Genomic DNA, 19262 nt, shown 5'->3' on the forward strand with positions numbered 1-19262 from the left:
AATATATTGGAAACCATAAAAGAGAAAGCTTCTTCTTTAAGTATTTAGAAGTATTTTTAGCAATGGCTACTTTTTACTTCTCAGAGATGCCAATCCATATCTCTGTTTTATGCCATGGAGTAAAAGTAGCTACAAGAATACTATACTTTGTAAAAATAGATTGGTAGAATATATTCCTTTCAGAAGAATTATCTGTTAGATTAAGAAAAGAAGCAGAATTATTAAATTAAAAATATGACTGATTGACTCTACATTTCTCAGGGCACACCCATCAGAGTGTGCTTCCTAGTTCATTAATAGCAACTTTAAAAGAATTGCACACCTCATGTTTGTAACAGTGATGCACAGAGATTCTGTGAAACAGTCAGATACAAGATACACATAGCTTTAGATTACAGAGTAGAACATTTAAACAATCTGAAAGTTATTCCATCGGGATTCTACTTTATCATTAGATTTCAAACAATTTTAAGTGCTAGAGTGTTAGCAATTTAATGGAACATGCAGTAAGCAGATCAGGAAAAATTAAATTGGAAAGTTTTAACAGATCCTTTGCACTCTAAGCATTTCCACTAATATCACATACATACTTTCCCTCATTATTTAGAGATTAAGTCTGAAAATTTTAAGCCTCTCAAAGTAATGTCTAAAAGGTTTCTGACTCCTCTAATGAGATATTTGCTATCTTATCAGAATACAGAAATTATGAGCTGCTCAGGTTTTCTTCATCAATGACATTTTTATTGAAATAGATGTATGCTTTCTTCAGCTCAGTTTTTCCCAAAAAGGCAGTGTCTCAATCAGCCTAATGCAGTGTGAATCATAGTTTGTGCATTTTTTAAGTCCTTTCATTACCAGAAAAACCAAAACAGAACAAAAAAACCCAAACTCTACACAAAAAATAAACCCCAAACCCCCCAAAATTAAACAAACAAAACCCAAAAAACCACACAAAAAACCCAAACAAAACCAAAAAAATCCAAACCCCAGAGGTTTCCATGTACTTTTCACTGTGCTTAGCACATAACATTTTCTGTAAAACATCACCTGCTACTCCTATGATTCAGCTTTACAAAGCTCACAATCCAATTACTGTATCATGCTCAGCCTACACAGTCCTGAGCCATCCCCACTTCCCTCCTTTCAGCAGTGGGGAATTCCACCCAGTTCAGTCACTGAGGGTTTGGCTTCTGATCACAGACACCTGGAGAGGCAATTTGCAGCAAAAATAGGAAAGGAGTGAAGAAAGAATGATGGTAGGGATGAAAACACAGGATACAAATGAAAACTCAGTAGCAGTGATGAACAACAGGGGAAACATTTCCCCTTTTTTCAAGAACCTCTAATTCTTATGTTCTGAAGCAGCAATGGCAATGGAGAAAACATGAAAGATGTCAGCATCTAAACTAAGACTGTATAGTTTGGTTTGTGGTGTTTCAGTGCTCTGCTTTTCAGGGTGTTAATTTTTGTCTCCTTTATTTGGAAGGGGTAGAACTGAAAGGTCTGCTCCAGTTATATTCCACATTCATTCCCAACCCTCCTGAGGACATAAGGGTCTGAACTGGTCCTACAGGCAATTCTTAGCCACAAATGTGGCAGGATGCTGGACTAAACCAAGTCAACTCCCAGATCTTCCTAAGTATAGGAAGCCATTCTTTTATGTACAGAGACCTAATAAATCTTCACATGCACTGGTCATTCATTCTAGCAGTAGGTAGAACAGAAATATTTTCCTGTGTCAAAAAACCCCACTCAGAACAAGAGAACAGGTTATATACATATAACTTATTTTCACTTTCCAGAGAAGAAAAGCTTCTGCTTTGGCTTAATCCAAAGAGAGACTGCACATGACAAGTATATGAGATATGGGTAAGACCTCTACTGAATATTGAAATGCTTCTAGTATTGCCTGAAAACAAACTGCACACTTTAGAATACACTTCCTGTTTCCTTCACTCCCAGTGCCAGTAGGAACATTTCTATATGGTAAATAATTGCTAAATACAAACATGGAAATAAGTTGCAGTATTTTTGAGCTTTCTGATCCCTCAAATAGGAGATAGCCAGTTTGTGATTTAAAAGCATGATACATGAGTAAAGACAAAAATAGGACTTAGAAGAGTAGACAGGAAAGGTTTACTCAGGTTTCAAACTGGTCTGTTGGTCCATATAAGTACCTCGGGGTGCCCTTTAGGTCAACAAACTCTAGGATAAACAACTGAAGACTTAAAAAGGGGAACTTTATTTTGTACCAAATAAGAGAACAATTTAGGTGGAAAAACCCCCTTACAAATGCCCACTACATGCACAACTTGTAATTTAAGGAGACTATATCACCAAACTACAGAGCTTAACCTCCAGGCCATTGCAGAGGCATTTACTGGTGACAGAGCCATGAAAACACTGAGAACTGTGTAATTTTCCTGTTACCATAAATCTTTAGAATGAGTTTTATTGAAAAAAAGTATGAACAAGTGATTAGTTCATACCTCAGTTTCAAGAAAAGAGGGTGCATGTGAAAATTTGGTTATATACATGTAATTCACAGAGCCATTGTGCCAGTACAAAACGTGGCTCTGAACTTCCTTAAGCTATTTCCGGTGCAAAACCCTACAATTTAGCACTTTTAACTGTAAAATGTCACAACCACCATAAGTTAAGCCATATATTTTCTTACCTGATAAAAGTAATATAAGGAGTACAGCAAAGAAGTCAGGATACTCTGCTAGCCCAGAGTAATTCATTTTGAAGTAGGCACTGAAGAAATGACCAATCCGTTTTCCAAGAAGTTCATCAAAGGTGCCACTCCAGGCTCTTGCTACACTTGATGTACCTTCATAAAACATATGCATGTTTAGGCTTTTACAGTGGGATACAGCTACTTCTACTGAAAAGGAAACAAAACTAAGTCTGTTACTACTTGTATTTTAAAAAGCAGAGCCTGTGATGTTTGTTTTGCTGAGGAATTTTAATGCTTAAGAATTTTGCTTGTTAAATGGTAAAAAGTTTTCCTAGAACCAAAATATACAATTTTTTTTTGCCTTGTTTATTCCCAAAAGATTGCAGAAATTATTTCTTTGTCATTTATGTCTGATCCTGGATGAAGCTTATTTCAAGCTATTTCTAATTTCCATTACATATGTTAAACAATAAAACGTAACATAAGAAAGCACTTTGGGAAAGAACATAAAGACAAGTTTGCCCACCCGTAAGTAAAGCAAAAAAAAAAATTACTAGCAAGACATATGGTACTAGAGTCTGTATTTAAAATTAATACACTCCTGTGGCAAAGAGTGCACGGCCAAATACAATTTGGCCAATCTTATTTGTATAACTCTCCTCTCAGGAAATACATTAATACAATACTGGGGAACATCAGTTTTGTAATGATTTGAATAACCATCCTGTAGGTACACATCTAAAGCTAGGCATCTTCAGACACAATATAATGGAAGTTCGGAACACATTCCTCGAGGAGAAATAATTCTTAAATCCAAAAATGCTATCTCTGCTGAAGCACTGAAATAGCTGTTTGACTATCAGCAACATAAGTATTTATTTTATTCAACTCTGGTCAACTTTGTATTTTATGGGATTACCTGATAGGACAGCACTTAATTAGCACAATGTAGCCAGTTAGTACTTCAACATCAAGACTTTCCTGTAAGATACTATAGTGGAGTCCCTGTAAATGTCCTTGCTGTATATATAAAAAAAAAAAAAGTTTATTGGTTTTACTGAAATTATTTTTGCTGACCAAAGATGGCAAATAAATCTTGTTTATTCTTGTGCATCATCACAGAATTGTCTGACACAATCTTCATACAAAGTATGTGGTTCATACGTCACACTGTTACAAAAATATCTTGCAAAAAACCTGCTTGCAATGGTGATGCACAGAAGGAAATAACCTAATCAAATTATTTTGGTTATTTCATCTCAACAAGACTAAAAAGAAAGAGCAGCTAAGTGTAGAGACAGAAAAGAAAAAGAGCCCTAAGTCTGTATCTTTAATCTGCTGTCTCAGAAACCCCTGGGAGCGGTGTTTGCTCTTTAGCTTACCTATGATATAGGATAAAACCAGGTTCCAGCCAGTGATAAAGGCCCACAGTTCACCTACTGTAACGTAAGTGTACAAATACGCAGAACCAGTCTTGGGGACACGAGCGCCAAACTCGGCGTAGCAGAGACCTGCCATCACAGATGCGACGGCAGCAATGAAGAAAGAAACAATGATGCTAGGTCCAGAATCAGATTTGGCCACTTCTCCAGCAAGCACATAAACACCAGCACCAAGGGTACTCCCTACTCCCAGGGCTATCAGGTCCACTGTTGATAAGCATCGGCACAGGTTGGTGTCCTCGAGACTTTCGCCGCCAATGTTCTTCTTCCGCACCAGACACCGAATAAAGGACAGAGCCGTTCCACAGGGCAACATGGTGGATGTAGAGCTCTGAAATAAAGGAAATTATTCCAGAATACAAAAGGTAGTGCAGACTCTGGTGAAAAACAATGGGGAAAAGTATTTGCATGAAGAACTTTAATCACATCTACTAACTAATATATTCACACTGTTTTGTGACATCAGATAAGATGGCAGGTGCTTTTTCCCCAGGATACAAATCAGGGATAAACTATTCCTAATTATATGTAGCACTTATGTCCCCAAGGAAGGAGATCCATTATCCTTCAGTTTATTACATTGCTGTAAAAAAGAAGAAATGGTTTGTAATTATCTGCTAATGGCCACTTCTTAACCACTTCTAAAACAGAAACAGACTATTATCTCGTATATCATAGAGCCTTTTAAGATAAGGATCAACAACATAAATAAGGTGTTTTGGGATCTAAGACTAAGACTATAAACGGCAAAAGTTTAAAATACATTATTCTGAGACCACCAATTCAATATCCTTTTGTCTTCAAATACATAGCTTTTGCATTTAGAATTTGCTTCAGTAAGAACTGCTTGGAAGCAGATTAAAATAGTGTTTCTACTCTCTCACATACCATTGAAGTTTCTCAGATCTGATTATCCTTACAAGAAATCTTCCACACCTCTGCCCAACAATCATCTAACGAAACCTGATGGGCTAACCGTTCATCCCATGCCAGCTGCAGTTCTTCAATATTCTCAGTGCCCGTCACAGTGGGGGGATGTGATCAGCTCTAGCGCACAAGCTCGAACTCTGTGACCAACCCGGTCCTGGAGGCCAGCAGGTGGGCAGTGCCTCTCTGGCTTGTGATATGGGTGCCTGCTAGGAGCAGCAGTGATCCAGCTTCCCAACTAAAACAAATGGTCACTGAGGGTCCAAAGCATTTGCTTAGGAGGGATGCCATGGGCATCCCATAGAAAATAATATTTTAAAGAGGCAATACTAATGTACAAGTTCTATCTTCATGTATTTGTTTGAATTGTATCGTTGATGGCTAAGACCTTGGTATGACCATCTGTCATCTTCCCAAACTGATGTTTGTCTTTGCAACTCATACCAGAAATATCTATACTCTGCTCATGATTTGTTAAGTGGAACCCTCCTGGGAACTGAAAATCTATTTAATTTAGACAAAGATATTCTGCTGGTTTATTTCTTCCTCGTCTGTATCAGTTTCCTAGAACAGTAAAGGACATTTCTACTCACACTAGCTCAATCCAGTAACAGCGAGGATTTCGTACGAAGATGGATAGCTCAATTAACAGTGCTTGATCCTAAAACAGAGAGTCAGAAGCAGAGAGTACCAGGAACTCTGCCATCTCTATAAAAGATTGCTTGGGGAAAAAAAATCACCAGAGAAGAGAAAGAACATTTTCACCGTATATGTGTAATAGCTCCCCAAGAACATTCAAACATGCCACTCCTGCCTTCAAAGAGCACTCTTAGAAAAAAGGTCTCTATTCCCTTTTAAGTAAAGGGAATTTGACAAAGGGTAGTGAATGGAATTGAATAGCTGTGGATAGTGATGCTTAATCCCCTTAGAAAAGTGATAGGTGGTCGAGGACAATGGGAGGAGGCAGACAGGCACGTTTCCAAAGCTCTGCTGCAATCAGGCAGTCCTTTCATCACACCAGAGACAAGAATCTGCCCATGGTACGCAGACTCACCCACTACGAAAACCTCACCAGTTACAGAACTCCAATGATATTCATGTCAGCCGACATCCACATCTTCTAAGGGAATTAGCATTGAACTGTTCAGGCAAAATTCCCTGCTGTGTCTCCTGAGCTCTTCAGGGAGAGCAGCCTTTCTTTGGGCCTGAGGCTGAGGCACTCCACTCCCACAGAGCCAGGTTTATTTCTCCTGGGCTGTACTTGGACAAATATTCTGAGGTCACTCTTGTGACTCCATGCCCTTCACCTTAGCAATTTCAATGTTGCAGAAACATAGCATTTTTTAAGGAATTATTTCTCCCTCCCCACTAGATAATATTTAATTTTGTAAGTCATTAACATGAAGAAATATTCTGGCAGATCTTGTTCTCAGACCACTAAGGAATTTGTTGTTATTCAAATGGCATTTCAGCTTGTTTTGCTTCTCTGCCATTTGGGACAAGAAGTCCTGAAAATTGTACAGCCATTTACTGCAGTGGCCAGTAAGTGATATTATATTATGGTTATCTCTGCTATTATATGCTAATACCTCTGGATATTATGCTTTTCTCTGCTGAGAAGGAATCTCTATGGCAAAATAGGAGGAGTTTTTCTGCTTCTGATTTCTGCTTCTTGGGGAAAGGAAGGAGGCTAGTTCTTGCTAGTCACAAGCCAGTAAAGACACCTCATCTGACAGAAAGATCAGCCTTTCTTCTTCAGCCTTTAGAAACTGGAGCACAAACAAAGACAAAGTTCAGTATACAAACTTTGTGTCAGTAGAGGAAAAAAAAACACCTTGTGCATGGCAAACTTCTCTTTCTAAGTATATCCATCCTAACATGGATTTAACAAACACATGTCCTTTTACAACAACCAGTGGAATCCAGCACATCTTCCACAGTTTCCTACACTTAGTATGCCTAAATTCATAGCAAAAAATGCCTGAACCCTGCTTCACAACTTCTGTTGCTGTGTGCCAAGACCAGCACTGTACCTCAGGCATGGCCCCCTTTCAGATTTGGCTGAGACATTCCAAGACTTCATACTTGATAAGACAGTGCAGCAGGAAGAACTGATGAATATCTTACAAAGATATTTGGCTTCACACAGGACCAAATGACATAGCTACAAGGAGACAAGTGTCCTCAGAAATAACTGACAAGTGTAATGTTTTTCTGAGGTGTCTCTTGTAAAGCAGATCCTTTAATGCATTACCCCTGCAAGAGAACAGCCTGAGCAATGGCTCGCTGCTGATGTGTGCTGACTCACAAGCAGTTTATCAGAACACTGAGGCAGAGACATCTCATGCTAAAATACAAACCTACAGGAGCAAAGAAGGTAACAGCTGGGTGTGCCTTTTGGTGGCAGCATTGTCCTAGACAAGCTTATACTGACTGCCACCACACACTCTTCTTATACAGGGTCTTATTCCTGCAGACCTACAGAGCTTTTTGAGTTGGACAAATAGCACTTCTCTGCTGATCTTTATGGCAGAGAGAAAAATGAACTAGGGTAAATGAGCATATTAAAAATTATCTCTCCTACTTTTTGACTAGCAGGTTTCAGTATTTTCCTATCTGCTCCTTGATTCTTCCTCCTTTCCCTGCTGCAGCCTCACTGTGCCTCATCCTAGCACACAACTGTGGGCTCTGCTTCATCTTGGCCTCTACTGATGTAAGCTCTGCCAGTGCTGGCCTGGGCCCCTGCTAAATGTGCTGCATATTCAATGCACTGGCTCTGCTCTGAGCCTTCCTGGGAAGGCACATTTGACAGCTTGGGAAAGGGGGTTTTTGATAACTACACTGGGTCATCAATCAAGGAGGAAGTGAGTGCTTCTGAGGCATCTCTGGTGCACCTGTCCTACATTTCTTGGAGCAGAGTTGGATACCTGCCTGCCTTTGAACAGCAATGTTAGGCATGTAGGCTGCAAGGACCACCAGTCAAGGTGGGCTGTGCTGTTCATGCAGTTTAAACAGAAAAAATATTGAATCCTCACCTTATACAGAGTTTAAAAATAGGCAATGAGTGATAAGAAATCACAAAGGAAAAACCCCTTGAACTCACCAACAGTATTCTAATTCTCAGTAACAGTTATTTCTAATTAAAATGTGGAGACGACCTGATTAGTGTCTCATGCAATCCAAACTGCGCAAGGCTCCTCTTTGAAGTCTGCTTTGCAGAGAGTGCTGCGCCACAAGCACAGCAAGTCTCACTTTGTTACACTTCACAGAGCGGTGAAGTCTGTTTGTTACTGACGCTGGCATGCTCCTGCTGCTGCACACAGCCGAGATGGCAGCTCTTTGGCTCCCATCTGCTGGGTCACCAGCTCCTGAAGGCTCTTTGGACCAAGTTTTAATTTAGCTACGGGTTACGCTATAAACACCGAATACACCTCCAACAGCCCTTCAAAAAAGGCAAGGCTCAGTTCAACTGCCTTAGCCTTGAGGACCAATGACCAGTCTTTATGGAAACCTCCTTCTTCCTTGAAGGAATTCCTAGAGAAAACTGCTAAACTATCCACACTACAGATTAGTTTGACCCCTTCAACCACCTTCAGCAAAGATGCAGCAAGGAGGAGAGTAGGACATAATTTAGATAGGAAAGGAACTTGACAGATTTATCTAACAGGGAGAAGATAAAACAAAACAAAACTTTCTTATGTCTAGTGGACTTTCATAGTATTTGTCAGAGTACCTGAATAGGCAGGTATTTCTCCAAACCCTTTTGTTCTTTATTGTCTTGGGTAATTTTTTTTCTCTACAGTATATGCTGATAAAATCATCTTAATTTCAGCCTCTCCTGGTCAATTGTAAACCAGGTAATTTTAATGCTTGTCCGAACTCATCTTCTTGGAATGCCAGTCCAAGAAGATGAGTTCAGCCTTACAATTCATATCAGCTCTTTGTTCAGGTGGATGATCAGGAACATTTAATCATCATCTGTTGTCAGCCCTCTTCTGTCAGGAAATGTTTGGTGTCAAAAAATGTGTAACTAAAAAAACAAGGGACAAAGTCTCTACCTGAAAAGATTATATTAATATTTAAACCTGCTTTGACTGCTCCAAAGTCATACAAAATTTACCATTTCTGCAAAGTATTTTTCATGTAAAAAATAATCTGATCTAACCTCCTATTCCACAGAAAAATCAAAAAATATTTGGATATTGGAGCAAAAAAGGTAACTTCCATCATGTGCCAATAATTTTATTTCCATTAAAATAAAATTTTAATTTGATTGTCTCATACATGGTTTAAGTTAGTACACGTTAAACCCAAGCTACACATGGGAAAATCCAAAGTTTTGCTGCAGTTGCCACTCAACTTTTCCCATAAATTTTTCCATTAAAAATTTTAATAAAAAACCATAAAAATTGCATATGGAAAGCAAATGTTATAGAGCAATATGAAACCTCTGAAAGTTTTAGTAATGTTGAGATTTATGTCTAATGATTTTTGAAGCCAAAATAAAATAAGGATGTTTTACTCAAAACTATTCTGTTGAGCTAGTATTATATAATATACTATTAATTTTAGATGCAGTAGTTAAACATGTTAAACAGCATACTAATTAAGGATAAAATACTCCAATAAGTTTGTAACATATAGAAAATGGGAAAATATAAATATATACTGCTTAATACAGATTAATTTAGCATATTTTTTCAGCCTAATTTCTCCTAAAAAACCTGTAAAAGTTTATGCATTTTTTCCTATTAAGTACATGTAGCATTATTCAAAATTGCAGTACTACATTTATTAGGTCTTGTGCAATAATATATGAAAGTAAGGTCTTGTGAAATAATGCAAGTAAAAGAATACAGAGATGAAGCAAAACTAGGTATAATCTATGATTTGTGTGTGTGTACACACATGCACAGGCAATACGTTATTTTACTGCAAGTGTCCTAAAAATTCATGTGGTGCTCAAGCCTTTGACAAAACTCCTAACGGCTTGAAATATTTAAAGTATCGTATTTCAATAATAAACCATAAAACTGGAAAGCAGCACCTGTAACAGAAATATAAGATGCATAAAAGGGAAAAGCAAAGCGAGTTTTATCATTTAAAAAGCAGAAACACCTTCTAGGCAGACTGGGAAGGAAAATATAACTGCATCTTCTATATATAAATACAGAATCTTTACCAAAGACAGAATAATGCTGTAATGTAAACAAACTGCATACCACAGCTCTTGCTACTCAAACAGCACATATGTTAAAGGCAAGGTTCCCTAAGATAACCTAGGCTGCTCTCAGGTTGCTTCTTTCAGCAGTAAACTTCATTACTAACCTGATTCAGAGCAACTTCTGCTGGGCAAACTTCTGCTCTTCTTACTCAGTCCCGAACTCCTGCTGTCATAAATAGAAGAGTAATGAGTTAAGGTGATTTTATTAAAAGACTTGCTTTAAAAGCCAGCTGCACGCGGTGTGGGAGCCCCCAGAGTGGGTGGGGAGGCTTGGCTGATTGGAGGGCTGCTCGCTGGCTAGCTATTTGCCCAGCGAGGCAGGGAGGGAAGGAGGGAATCTCGCTGGCGTTCAGATAAATCATATCCACTCTTCACGTTTTCAGTGCACAAAACCCAACTAGAATGCCATTCCCTGCATTTAAAATGCCTATGTCAGGGAAACTAGTTACACATCCTGAAGGAAATACATGGGGAAATCCCACTGTAATACTCTTCCATTGCCCTTGTGAAAAGCAAACTGGTTTTGAAGCATATTGAAAGATGCTTTGCGATGTTTTGAGACCTGAGTACATTTTAGAATAATGTATGTAATTTTGAAAGTATTGCTGTGGCTAGAAGGAACACAGAAGGCAGTATATTTACAGAGGTGGGTTAGAGCCCATTCTGTTGAACTGGGGTAGATGTACCATAGATGATCTTCTCTTTTATATGGCTTGAAATTAAAAATGCTGAAGACTGGACTTGGAACAAGTCAAACATTCCCGTGACACAACCAATAAATAAATCTGAATTTCTTAAAAATTAGCTTCCAGAATAAACTAAACCCCAATGTATAATTTACAGCTCTATTTTTATTACTTCCAATGGCAGACAACCCCAATCTAAACATGTAGTAGTATTTCCAGCCAGTATTGTTCACATCATATTGTTTCCTTCTAAACACTCATGTTTCAATCACTTTATTTTTGTTCAGCTAACATAACATAAACCTTGCAGAGAAAAGTGCTATGCTTCTCATCATTAAAAGATCTTTCCTAGGAAAATAGGTAGAAAACCACATTGTGTAGCAGCCAGCTGCAACTTTCTCTCAGCTTTTACTTTTCCCTTAGTGTAAAGTCTGCCAATGCTCCAGAAGCAGAGCATTTATTGCTTTATGAACAGCCCGACTTCCTGCAGCCACACAGAAGGGAAGAATACAAGCTTTCCTCAACTCATCCAAGGAGAAATGCATCCAAGAAAGTTTGCTTCACAAGGATGGGATGTGTTTCAAGACCAGGAGTCCAGCTTACGTTACCCAAGCCAATTATCTTCTGACGGGCAAAAACATATGAAGAGAAAAGGTCTTTTTTGCTGAAGGTCTGCTGATGACCATGCTAATGCTTCTTCTCATGTTGACCTCATCCTTGTTAAAGATGAACTTTATCTCTTTCACAGTTAATACACAGTCAGAAGATAGAACAAGAAGTTACGCTACAGGTTAGGTTTCTTGTGCAGAAATGCATGACAATCACTTTTAAGGAACATCACTCTGACCTGTGACAACATCTAGGCAATATCTTTTTTTTATCAAACTAGCACTCTCTAACGAGTCCATGACTGACTCAAGAATTAGTCAGATGGTTTTTGAATGTCTCCAGTGAAGAAAACTCTGAATCTCTCTGAGCAATCTCTGACAGTGCTCTGGTCACCTGCACAGTAAAGAATTTCTTCCTCGTATTTAGCTAACTTCCTGTGCATCGTTTTTTGCCCTTTGCCTCTTATCTTTGCCTCTTATATTTTTGCCCTTTGCTGCTTATCTCCTATCTGTGATAACAATTCATCCCTGGTAGCACCACCACACTTACGGATCATTACAATGACAGGACTGGGCTGCTTTGGTTTATCTAACTTTCTAAAACTTAATCCTGAGAACAGTAGCACACAGAAGCTAAAGGCACTCAAACCTAGGCCCCTCCTGACTCGCAGTCAAGAGGCAGAGAGCACTCTGGCTGTGAAATAAAGTGGTTTACTTTATTTCTGGTTTACTTTTTTTATCTGTGCCACCTCGACCTAGAGCACTGGGGGTAGATCAGTACATCCCCATTACGCAGTGTTTGGATCAAAGGTCCCATGGACAGACACTCAGGCATAGTTTTGGGTGTGTTTTCAGTAACACATGCTTAAAACTAACATGTTGCCACCCGGGAAAGGTCATTTTTGTGGATTCAGCTGAGAGGTGTATCTGTGTGGCTGAGGGTGTGTGACAAAGCAGCATGAGAGAGATGATCATAAAGGGCTGGGTCTAGTGGGGATCAGTGAAGGATGCTCATCAGACGTGCTGCTCTTTGGGCAAGACTGAGCAGACAGTGATGTCTGGAGGCAGCTTCCTGTGTAGTATACCCAGCTTCTCTATCAGAGGAGATTGCTGTTTCTCTCCAGGAAAGAGCTGTGGTAGATCCACTTTGTGGCTCCCAGTTTCCTTCCAGTTACAAATCCAGCTGTGTTTGGACCAACAACATTAAGTTCTGACTTTAGAGACTTTTCTGCTCCTTAGAAACTACATCACTTGGATGAATCTAAACAGCCTCATCCAAGAGGTCTCTGCTTTACGTACCCCAAGGACTTTTGTAGCACATTCTTTGCATTAAAAAGTTGATCAGGAATTCTCTTCCTGCCAGGAAGCAGTTGGCCACATTAGAGGGAATTATCTGAAGGACAAAACTATTTTATTTTATTTTCCTATGAAAGTCTCCTTTTAAGACTTTTCATTAGAGTATATTTTTATACAGTTACACAGAAATTCACGCTTGGGGGATTTTAATTTTACAAAAAAAAACCCAAACAAATAATTTTGAAAGTCTTGCACAAACTGAAACTGAGTTCTCAGATGCCCAAGTGACAAAGTGATTAAAAGCTGCTCTGTTGTTGATTCTGACTTGTCTCACAGGCACAGCCTCACAGCTAGGGCCTGTGGAGTTTTACATAACCAGAAGTGCTAACTGCGCACACGCATATCCATGTGCTTGCCCATGTAACTCGCCAAAGTTAAACATGAACAAAAGTGCTTGCAGGCCCAGGCCTTAGTGAACCATGGCAATCTCTCCACTTTGCAACCAACTGTAACAAACTCAACTTTTGTCATGCGCAATGAAAAAGAAACACAACGTGTTTTGTACACTTTGTGCAGCTCTGATGGGTTATGAGAAGATGTACTGGTATTCATAAGAGGATTCATCAAGTAACCACAAAGAATCTTTTCAAGATAAAGTAATTACATTTTAGTGGTTCTGACTTGTGGTTCTGAAAATAAAAATCCAGTGCAATCTGTGTGCTAAGCTACACAAGATGATCATAAACATTCAAGAGAGAAAAAAATCTTTATAAAGCTCAACAGTAGTGTAGGCTGTCTCTATAACATTATGACAGGATCATTTCTAAAGAGAAGAAATTACAATTCAACACTTTTTAAAGGACTTCCTATTTATTAAAATAAAAATATGTTTATTTTAGATTGCTTCTCATGGTTTAAGCAAATTACTGAAACTAGTTCCTACAAAATATTGTACAGATTAATATAAAATTATCACTTACCAAGTCCCTCAACTTTTCTTTAATAATTCTTTTTTCACTTCATACTTAGGAAAATACATCAAATCCTGAATTTCTGGAAAAGAAATTTATAAAAAATAAATACATACTACTAGACTAATCCAGGCAGGAAGAATAAACCTGAAATCCTGCATAATTTCATATGTAGCAGGAAGAAGGGCTACATTAGCACAAATTCCAGTTATTTTTTTAATCCAGGAATGAGTCATTTAACCTAATATTGAGCATGTCCTGAACAGCTACTAACTGCCATTTGCTGAATTCCAAATATTCCCAGGGGTCTAAAGGAAATTTTTGTAGTGTTGACTCACAGTGCTGTCCCTTAAGTCTAAAATCAGATTTTTCGAGAAGGAAAGTAACTATTTAAAGCCATACTTTCTATAAAAAAAAATCCACACAGCCTTCTTTGACCTTGCTTGCAGGATAAATATAGATAGGAAATTTAGATTAAAAAGTTTGTAATATATATAAAGAAAAACCAAGAAAATCACATTTAGAACTAGGACTTGATCTGTAATTGAAAATAAACTATGATGCTATGTCTTGCCAAAACTGAAATGATTCTGTTTGCGTCTCCCTGGACACCTGGGAAAGGTGTGTCAGATGCAGCTCCACATTGCAGCTTGCACAGGAGCAGGAGAAGGCACCCCCAGCCAGCTGAAGCATGAGCACACTTCTCCCTCAGAAGCAGGAGGTTACAAATGGGCTTTCAGTAAGAGCAAGGACAAAGATCTAACAGAAAACAAACTATTAAGGCATGGTTGATTTTTTGCAGTGTAAGCTATTGGGTAACATCTTACTCTGCTTTTTTTTTATAAGCCTATTAGAAATTACAACATATTGGACTGAAGCAAACGTTAAAAGAAAAAGAAGTATTCAATTTCTGACAACAGTCCATGTTTGAGCCAAACGTGGGATTGCACATCTAAAGGCCACTTACGTTGGTAACTAGGCACATTTCATAGAAATCATCCCAGCCTATGTAAATTCAACTAACATTTAAAAGTAGTACTTAATGTCAAAAAAGACAAAATACCAAACTTTTTTACCCAAATAATGAGGCTCTGGCTTATTAATTATTAAAAGTTGTATTATCGTGTACAGAGATAACAGTTTTTTTAGTTGTTTTAATGTGCTTCATTTATGCTTTTCAAGATCACCCTGTTCTAGTTATCACTTTCATCACCACCTGAATTAACCAATCCTTCTATAATATAGGACTTCCTTTGACCTACTGTTTTTCACCCCAGCCAATCAATCTCTTTCCTCAGTTTACTTGGATGTTCTATTGCTGGAATATTGATGAGTGGTTTCGTTCATTTGTTTGTTTTTTCAGGAGATTTTTTTGTTGTTGTTGTTGGTTTGTTTGGTGTTTTTTTCTGGTTTTGTTTTTATTTTTCTTTAAAAATTTTTCAACTGGAAAGGCTAAAAATTATCATTTTCCCTGTATCAAAACGGGAAATCTTTCCAGTTACTATCTTAAATGAACATTTTTTTCTATAAAAAACAGTTTCATCCAGAAAATTTCTATTAACTCCATTCCTACTTAACAATCACTTTCCCTTCTGGAAAATGATAAGAAGGTTGCTTTTTTCACTTACTCTTTTTAATCAGTAACAGAGCTTTACCTTTCACCCCATGGTTACCAAGTTTTCAGTAACAGCCTCTTGTGTAAGACACAAGCAAAAGCCTCTCAGAAAGTTAAATCAGATCAATTCCCTGTATTCTGTTCTGTTGAAAACCTGAAAGAATCAAAAAATAACACTCTGAAAAATTAATTGAGATGTATTTACAAATACAGTCCTGGAATATTTTTTGCAGTGACGTTAGGAAAGATACACAATGACTGCAGGATCAAATTTTAAGTCCCAAACATTTCCCTGATGAAAATTTTACTGATTTGCACAAAAACTGATGAATCTCTAGAGGGGACTTAGACACTGGTTTTGAAGTAGAAATAGTGATATTCCTTTCACTTGCATAAAATCCTGAGGTGGCTTCTGGAATGTCTATAAAGTCTGTATTTTTAAAATGGCTTTGCCTGTGTGCTCCTGGGCACTTCCAGAGGGGAGTTGTAAAGCCAAAAAACAGCCTGGTTTCATGGTGCAAGAGTGGAGATTAAGCAAAGAACTCATGATTCAGCTCATTTCTCTCTCCTCCCTTCCCAACCTCAGCTGGCTGGTTTCATGGCTTAGGCAGCACCAGCTCCAGGGGTTCCTACTCCGCTGGGGTTGTCCACTCCCAGCCCTCTCAGCCCATCTGACCAGGGCACCATACTAATGGGCTCCAGTGGGTCTCTTTGTTTTAAAGGGCAATGCAATTAATATTCTTTGCTCAGTCACTGAAAACCCTTTAAAGTAACTCAATTTCATATGCATTAAAAAGTGGCCTTTCTCCCTATTTTCTGTGGGGGCCAAGAGAGGAACAAGAGTGAGTGGAGGAGAAAGAAAAGCTGAATATATATAATTTAAGACTAAAAGAAATCACAGAAATAGCCTCACTTACAAAAATATCATGGAGCAGAGGAAGGAAGGGAATTCCTATTACACATCTTGTTTCTATATGAGTTTTTAAGGCACATGGAGAAGATGCCATCTCAAATAGTTTACAAAAACCCCAAAAAAATCTAGGTCTGATCAAGGTGGCACAACTTTATCATAATGCAATGTCTAAAATGAAGCATGGTTATTATTATTATTATTATTATTATTATTATTATTATTGGCTAAGAGTTCAAAAACAAGAGTTTTTGAAACTTAAGTTTGCTTGCTTTTGCTTATAGAAATCCAAGATTTAGATGCACATTATTTATATTCCATATTTCTTTTATCTTAAGCCAAAGGCAGTAAGAATCAATTTAAGATATTCTTGCATAAAAGTTTTGAAAAATCTCCTTTGAAACCAAATATTACTATGGAATAATGGCTAAGTATTTAAATTAGGATTCTTCACCGCATCTGTACTGGACTTTAAATATTAAATCAGAGTTTGCTTCCATTCTGTGTGAAAATGGAACTGTGATATGCCAGCACCACTGCCACACATCAGACATAACATGTCTGCTAAGTGAACTGCTGTGATTTATTTTAGGTTTATACATCAGAACAGTACAAAACAACATAAACATAAAGGGTTACTTCACATGATATAAATAAACTGCATCTGCAATGCTCAATCCCAGAAGCATTAAACAGCATTCTGTGGTCCGACATTACTGCTGTTAAAACCATCCCCAGATTCCTCGCAGGTACTTTCTGCACCCTGAAAAATCAAACACTACTTATTTCAAATATGAAATCTACAGAACAGTAAGTCCCTGCAAAGTCATTAGAGCAATCCTGTTACAGAGCACTACCCTTTGACATTAAATGTGGCTGCTCTAGACAGACATTCTCAATATATACTGTACATATCAAGATCACATAAATCCAGACATCTAACATGATTTATAACTGAGATAACTAATGCCAGAGCATTCCCTTTTCATTCTTGGCTTTAAATAGCACCACTACATTTAATGCCTCAGGAACAGAGTTGGACAACAATTACAACCTTCAACTGGGTAATATTTTGGAAAGACTTTCAAATTTCTCAGTATTTTTTAAGTAAGTCAATAGACAGCTTGACTGCGTGTAACATCTCACAAGTAGAACATGACTAAGACTTCAAAACACAGCAGAAGCCAGTACTGACTTCAACAGTTGCCCACTGTGATCTTGCTGACAGATTTCCAGGGCCGTTAGCAGTAGGTACAGCAAGTGACCCTAACCAGGCTTTCCAGAGAGCCTGAACAGGCTGCAGAGCTCCATGATGCAACATAACAGAGCATACCTTCTACATCTTCTGAGGGTACATCAAAAACCCTCTGTGAACTTCCATTAAGAAAGAAGTATCTATTGTATTTTGATCAAATTACAGCTATGCATGATACTTGCATAATTGTGATGAAGACGTGCTTTCAGATCCATGCAGATTTTACATAACCTATGAAGACCAAAACATTGGCAAGTCTGCCTGAAGAAACCAGACCTCTTGGAATAAATCCAGGTTCAGCAATAACAGGAGAATCATTTCAGCAGAGCCTTGAGGAAGGACAAGCACTGGTTCATAAAGCAATGAGTGTTCTGTAAATAATAAATAATATACAGAATAACATAAACATTTGAGAGAAAATCCAACTCAGGTGTTCATGTGTGTTTCTGTACTCCCAGCCAGCCAGCACAATAGTTTTTTACTTGGAACTTTATCTTCAATATAAATCATCTGGAGGTATTGAAAAAGCAAACAGTTTAGCAGTTTCACAGTTTTATCAAGAGGCAGTTCTGCTTATAAAAATCAAAAGTCATTTGAACATTAAATTGCATTTACTCTACTAGTTACTTCACTGACTACCAAATAGCCCAGAGGAACAAACCACATGAATTGGTTGTCCACAGTAATCTACTTGCAGTACTAACTGATGACGCACCAGTTAAATACTAGCAAATGTGTTTGCAGGGTCACATGTGACAATTTGTGTCACACAGCAAATAGAAGTTGTTGGGACAGCCATTACTTCTCCCACAGGAAGATCAGGTGAAATACAGCTTTCCAATTTTATTTTGTTAAGGCAACAGAAGGTCCCATAAACGTATAACTATTTATTCTATCTTCAGCAAACACAAAGCGCCTCAAAAATCATTCTATACCACTCCTCCCCTCAGTCACTTTCTCCCTTTGCCACATCCAATGATCCTGAATGGCATGAGCAACGTCAGACTGAAAAGGTCAGGGGAAATCACACAGATCATTCCCTCAAACATCCTCTTTTAACTGAGATGTACTGAACATAGGCCATATAGAACATCAAGCCCATTTAGTTACCAACTTGTAACTCATATTTGCTCTTCAATTCTATGTACACATATTTCTTCTTTTCTTATCTTTTACTTATTTAAGTGAAACGAGGTATTTCTCCCCTTATTTATTGCTAAATCAATCACTTCTTCTAAGTCAATACAAAAATTAACCTCATCCTCAGCCACCCTGTGAATAAGTCATGGGGAAAATCCCATAGAACACTAGATCCTAATACAGATAAATATATTTGCCTAAAAAAACCCACTCCAAATGCACAAGTCAGGCCCTCAAAAGTCCCAACACTGCAATAAGTAGAGTAGCTGTCACCAAGGAGATATCCTTCCACGTATGTTGTGTATATGTGGCTTTATGTGTATTCATGAGTGCAAACTACATTATTTTCCAGTTCTTACTATGCAAAAAGATACTTTTATTATGGCTGGATCACAATTTTGGAGTAAAAGTGTTCTGCTTGCTCACTTCTCATGAGCTCTGGAAGCAACAACAGCAAATTCAGTTCTGGCTACCTGTGTGAGCAGAGGTGGGGTCTGGCCACAACCCA

At 38.1% G+C, this 19262-nt stretch overlaps 1 protein-coding gene across 2 annotated transcripts in view; it reads right to left on the reverse strand.

Annotated features, from left to right (window-relative positions):
- SLC7A2 (solute carrier family 7 member 2) overlaps nucleotides 1-19262 on the reverse strand; it is a 53490-nt gene that overhangs the window by 16132 nt on the left and 18096 nt on the right. The window contains exons 2-5 of one of the 2 annotated variants that reach the window (XM_054633217.2): nucleotides 13844-13916; nucleotides 10378-10439; nucleotides 4063-4453; nucleotides 2678-2833 (exon numbers count right to left, since the gene is read on the reverse strand). In XM_054633217.2, the coding sequence (XP_054489192.2) occupies nucleotides 2678-2833; nucleotides 4063-4438 (532 nt within the window). In that variant the 5' untranslated portion in view covers nucleotides 4439-4453; nucleotides 10378-10439; nucleotides 13844-13916. Of the gene's footprint in view, nucleotides 1-2677; nucleotides 2834-4062; nucleotides 4454-10377; nucleotides 10440-13843; nucleotides 13917-19262 lie in introns of those variants that run through there. The other variant, XM_077177486.1, reaches the window with a different exon arrangement.

Source organism: Agelaius phoeniceus, chromosome 4, assembly GCF_051311805.1.
Source record: "Agelaius phoeniceus isolate bAgePho1 chromosome 4, bAgePho1.hap1, whole genome shotgun sequence".
In the NCBI taxonomy this organism is placed as follows: domain Eukaryota; kingdom Metazoa; phylum Chordata; class Aves; order Passeriformes; family Icteridae; genus Agelaius; species Agelaius phoeniceus.